Source organism: Notothenia coriiceps, unplaced genomic scaffold (assembly GCF_000735185.1).
Source record: "Notothenia coriiceps isolate Sejong01 unplaced genomic scaffold, NC01 NC01_scaffold00029194, whole genome shotgun sequence".
Classification (NCBI taxonomy): Eukaryota; Metazoa; Chordata; class Actinopteri; order Perciformes; family Nototheniidae; genus Notothenia; species Notothenia coriiceps.
The window spans coordinates 50876-54383 of record NW_011361895.1 but is presented as its reverse complement, the minus strand read 5'-3'; the positions used below and the strand labels follow the sequence as shown (position 1 = coordinate 54383).

At 41.2% G+C, this 3508-nt stretch overlaps 1 protein-coding gene across 1 annotated transcript in view; it reads right to left on the bottom strand.

Annotated features, from left to right (window-relative positions):
* Positions 1-3508, bottom strand: part of bcas3 (BCAS3 microtubule associated cell migration factor) — a 118003-nt gene that overhangs the window by 99421 nt on the left and 15074 nt on the right. The window contains exons 2-4 of the mRNA XM_010786460.1: positions 2238-2345; positions 2072-2148; positions 113-189 (exon numbers count right to left, since the gene is read on the bottom strand). Of these exons, the coding sequence (XP_010784762.1) occupies positions 113-189; positions 2072-2148; positions 2238-2345 (262 nt within the window). The remainder of the gene's footprint in view (positions 1-112; positions 190-2071; positions 2149-2237; positions 2346-3508) is intronic.

Below are 3508 nucleotides of genomic sequence, written 5' to 3'. Positions count from 1 at the left end.
TAAATAAACGCATGACGTTTGGAAGAACACATTAATGTTTTGTGTGAGTGTGTGTGTGTGTGTGTGTGTGTGTGTGTGTGTGTGTGTGTGTGTGTGTGTGTGTTTAGATTACCTTATTCTCAGCGTAGGCTAGCCAGCGGCTTCCCAAAGCTATTGGATTTATGCTGGGGCCTGGACAGGGGTAGCAGCCTGAAAAGACAGAAAGATTGACATTGCCGTACTACAAGGGGAACCAATGCTTAATACATCATACAAAATTACATTTTAGTAAATAAACGCATGACGTTTGGAAGAACACATTAATGTTTTGTGTGAGTGTGTGTGTGTGTGTGTGTGTGTGTGTGTGTGTGTGTGGGTGTGTGTGTTTTTGTGCATGAAAGTGGAGGGATGACGTGTCAGTGGTCGTGTGTGTTTGAACAGCATGACCTAATGGAGACTGTTGTGTGGTACCCAATAAATTGAGGATGGCTCCTCTGCTAAAAGACTAACAATAAACCCCTGTGGATACAACAAGAAAGAAATATAAAGTTGTTATAAAGTCCAATACATTTAAATGTTAGGATGCGTGCGTGCGTGTGTGTGTCAACATAAATATAAATAGCAACAAATAATCCTAACATTTAAATGTATTGGACGTTATAACAACTTTATATTTCTTTCTTGGTTTTTTTACCACTCAATACATTTTGAAAAAACGCAGTGTGGATTGCTGAGCTCAAACTATCAAGATATCTATCACTTCTGCTGCATTATAGAATCAACCAAAAGAAGGCAAACATCTGCTTCTTAACAACTGAAAACATTATTGTTTAAAATAATATATCTTATTTCAATGCAAGCAGATACAGACAGGGCCAAACATTTTTGATTGCTCCCACTGTGACGAAAACACACAGACATGAATATCTAATGTAAGTGCGTGGAGGTGTGGGGAAAATGGTTTGCTGGTAATTACTGTGCTCTGGGAGCAGATGAGGTAGAGTCAGCAATTTAGCGCGCTGTGTTGGGAAATGGTTCGGTTGGGGAAAAGTGTGTTGAGGTTAGCCACAAGGACTGCTGCTAACGCCAAAGAAGCATTTTGTGCCTCTCCAAGGCAGAGGGGAGCACAGGCGGTGAGATAACGTGTTTCACATCCTGGAAGGAGAGCAGGGGGGTAATCGGGAAGAAGAAACAGACATGATGGGTGGACTCAAAAGAAAAAGAAAGGGACAGCTCACACACACCACAGGATAAGCCTTGTGTGCTCGGAACAACAGGACTTGTCCACCACCAAATCCCTGGAGAAAAAACAGACAGGAATGGCTGATCTAAGTACCATTTGTGTACTGTTTTTACGGGTCAAACAGACCAAACAACGTTATGGAGAGGAGGCCCCTGCATTCAGAAGCGATTAATAACTATTGAGCATGTTTGGTTTCCTGTGGCTCAGACACTGATAAGGAAGGCAGGCAGACAAAGAGGAGACACATTAAAGGCAGCCAGTAAGGTCAGTTTACTACAGTCAATGACTTAAGTGGACGGCAATGGCCTTGTAATACAGTCTGGCCTTTCCTTCGCAGCCTCCTCGAGCGGACATGGCAGGAACAGCCAGGAAGATGCAAGAGCTGTGTTGTAAGCTGTTTCGAGTTTCAATGGAGGACCTCACATCTTGTTTTGATAAAAGCAGTTGAGTCACCAAGCAAAGCTTAAAAGAACCACACTGCAGTGGGCTGGTTACATTATAAGCAAGTTCAAGCCAAATCACAGATCATGTTGAGTAATGCTGGTATTGATTGGCGTTGTTTGCTTTTCGCTACTTTATACAGTACAGGAAAATGGGGTTCAATGTGGACCAACATTCGACAAACATACATTTCTATTGGCACTACAATAATATTTGACATGTGATGACATTGTGATGGTTCCTCGGTATATAATTCACCATTGGGGTGTGGTTGAACATCCGCAGACACAAAAACGCTCCTCAAAAACGAAATTACTTTTTTAAATTATGCTTCTAAACTTTGGTTAGCATAGAACACTTCTATATAGTTGGATATAAAAACACTTGAAGTTAAAAAGAATGTCTTACTTGTTACAAAGAACTTCTTTGTGAAGGTGCAGCTGTCAAAGGCAGCAATCTTCTCTTGAAGGCTCACAACAAGAATACTTAAAATAGAAGAAAATATTCAATTCGTACAAAGAAAAAAACAAGCTGATTTTAAATGTCAGGGTATTGATTTAACAATCAGACGTACTGTTTGTTGCAGTTGAGATTATAGATGGGCGTCTTGAACTGAATTGATTTGACCATTTCCCCCGTCCGTAGAGAATACAGGTCAACGCAACAGTAGGGAGGGCTTGTCCTGAAAAAAAAAAGAAAATGCTTAAGTCGGTCTCCGAATAATTGACTTGTCCCTTTAATAAACGGTTACAAGGGAGGATAAATACACTAGTGTTGAAAGATAACCAGCACACAATGACCCTAATTTTCTTTTCATCATACCATACACTTCCAAACAAAAATTACATATGTGACTATCTTTCTATTAATAATACATTTCTACCATATCTGGCGCAGAGTCCTGCATCGGGTCGGGTATCCGCGGGTACCCGACGGGTGACCCGCAAAAAAGGTGATTTGCGGGTGGTATTTTTTCAAACGCTTTTTTCCGGGTTCGGTTCTGGGTAAAACAAAGATGATGCGGGTCGGGTTGCGGGTGTTGCATACTAAATATATTTAAATAATAATAATTTAGTTTAATGTTTAAATCCTCAGACCTCTCCCCCGCGGGACCGAGCATAATCATAACCTCTGCAGCGCATCAATCTGCTGCTGAGCGCGCCACATTCTGAATGGCTGAGGTGAAGCTCTCTAGCGGAGAATACAGCATTTTCAATAACTCTTCCTCAAGAGCGAAATCCAACGTCTGGGAGGCTTTTGGTGTCATCCTAGATGCAGAAAATAACCAAAAAAAGAGGAACAGAATCTATTTAGTAAGAAGATAAAAATGTTATGTTAATTAACAACACGGTCTCTAATGTAAGTCTAAAACGAGAAAAAACAATTGTATGTATACACACATAATAAAGATCCGATCCGTCTTCAATGTTGGTTTACATAAGTTTAAGTTAAGGTCTATTAACTTTTACCACTAAAAAAAAACAGGAAGTTGATGTTCCGAGACTAAGACTCGTATATTGCTGGGATATATTTTCTTGTCTGTCTGTAAATATATATATTTTATTGTTCAGTTCGAACGTCACTACCCTCAAGATAAAATTAGACTACACAGCGGTTTAGTGTCTCATCAGGACGTGCCAGACTAAAGTTCTGGGCGAGGGCGGGGCGTGGGCGCTGCACGTATGGCTTGGGCGGGGCGATGGGCGTGTATAACGGTTAATCAAGGCGTTGGGCTGGGCTGGGCGGCCGTGTGTCTAGAGCGTTGGGCTGGCTTGGGCGTATATATATTCGTCACTTTTGCACGTTAATAATTGTGTGCGTCAACGGTATAAACCGAGATTTTTC